General features: G+C 35.2%; 1 protein-coding gene across 4 annotated transcripts in view; it reads left to right on the top strand.

The window, feature by feature from the left end:
- Positions 1-1,288: 1,288 nt before the first annotated feature.
- Positions 1,289-1,683, top strand: part of chst11 (carbohydrate (chondroitin 4) sulfotransferase 11) — a 68,844-nt gene continuing 68,449 nt past the window's right edge. For 2 of the 4 annotated variants that reach the window (XR_013816520.1, XM_079817247.1), the window contains exon 1: positions 1,289-1,540. Coding sequence is in view for 2 of the 4 variants with exons in the window: in XM_079817247.1 (XP_079673373.1) it covers positions 1,423-1,540 (118 nt within the window). In the remaining 2 variants the exon portion in view is untranslated. The remainder of the gene's footprint in view (positions 1,541-1,683) is intronic. The other 2 variants (XR_013816521.1, XM_079817248.1) reach the window with 1 other exon arrangement.

Genomic DNA, 1,683 nt, shown 5'->3' on the forward strand with positions numbered 1-1,683 from the left:
CGATACATATCGCGATACTGAACTCACGATACAATATTATTGCGATACTAAAAGGTTGATTAAACTGTTGATTAAAATGCTAAATTTATTACATTGGTGCTGGAAACACAATGCACAGGACAATGGTGACACCAGAATATAAATATTAATGATTCTGAAGCTGAAAATATTTAAATAAAAATGTAGATGAATACTAGACTGACGGACTAGATATATTTACAATAATCAGGTAATCTTTTTACTGCAACATATGGCATTATCAGGACCCACAAATATTCCCCCATTGCATTATTATACATTATATATATATATATATATATATATATATATATATATATATATATATATATATATATATATATATATATATATATATATATATATATATATATATATATATATATATATATATATATATATATATATATATATAGTAGTTTAATGTATTACTGACACTCAACTCTCACAACACAGTAATTATACACAACTATGCACAATACAGATTGTCACTATCCACGATACATATTATTGCAGTTTTTGTTTTGTGATATATTGTGACACGATATATTGTTAGACTTCTAATAATAATAATGCATTCTAAAAAAAAAATGCTGGTTGTTTTAACCCAAATTTGGGTCAAATATGGACAAACCCAACTGTTGGGTTAACAATTAAACAGCTGGGTTTGTCCCTATTGACCCAAATTTGTGTTGAAACAGCCCAGCATTTGTATTATAGCTATACAAAGTACAATTAATTACTTATTTGTAATAATATTATTATTATTATTAATAATTATTATAATAAAACCTTTAAAAAAGCTACCATATCTGAAAATGCCATGACCTTCACAACAAAAATAAACACACAAATAAATAAATATTATTGCAACCACAAGTAGGCACTTTTTCACTCATTCACATATTTAATAACCATGCCATTCTGTGACAGACTTCAGTTGTGGAGATATACAGGGCCTATACAGTGAATATAAATATGTAATAGGCTACTGTACAAATGTCAAACCACTTGATACAATCCTTAGGCTAAGTTTAATTGCAATGCTGCCTAAATATTTAAAGCAATATACATCCTTTGAAGTCTTTATTTAATTGCTGATGACTAAAATCAAGTTTCAACTGTGAAAACTCATAAAAAGCGAGGAGTGATTGCGAGAAGTCAAATGGAAACAGAGATGAAAGCGTGGGCGCGCTCATTAACCGCGCGCGCCGAGAGGGGGCGGGGCTTCGCCACTGTAGTCTAGTGTGCGGAGGAAGGTAGCGCACTTCAGGGAGCTGCGCGGAGGTCTTTGAGACACGGACGCAGGCAGGCGGCAGCAGCGAGAGCATCAGCATCAAACACAGACCCGCTGTACGGGGCTCGGCAGCCTCCCTCCGTCCCTCCGTCTCTCCGTGCCCAGCCATGAAACAGACGCTACTGGACCTCATGAGGATGAGTAGGATCTGCCGGATGGTGCTGGCCACTTGTTTGGGATCTTTTATTCTGGTCATCTTCTATTTCCAAAGTATGTTCCAACCAGGTAGGACTTCGTGTTGGTTTCATTCTAAAGGTTTTTAAGATGCTCCCTTTCCCCCTTTGTAGCCCCCGACTTGGTGATTTAGTGTGAAAGAATGGCATTCATAATCAATGAGCAGTTTAAAGGAGCGCATCGATCAGCAGCAG

Source organism: Gobio gobio, assembly GCF_949357685.1.
Source record: "Gobio gobio genome assembly, chromosome: 5".
Classification (NCBI taxonomy): domain Eukaryota; kingdom Metazoa; phylum Chordata; class Actinopteri; order Cypriniformes; family Gobionidae; genus Gobio; species Gobio gobio.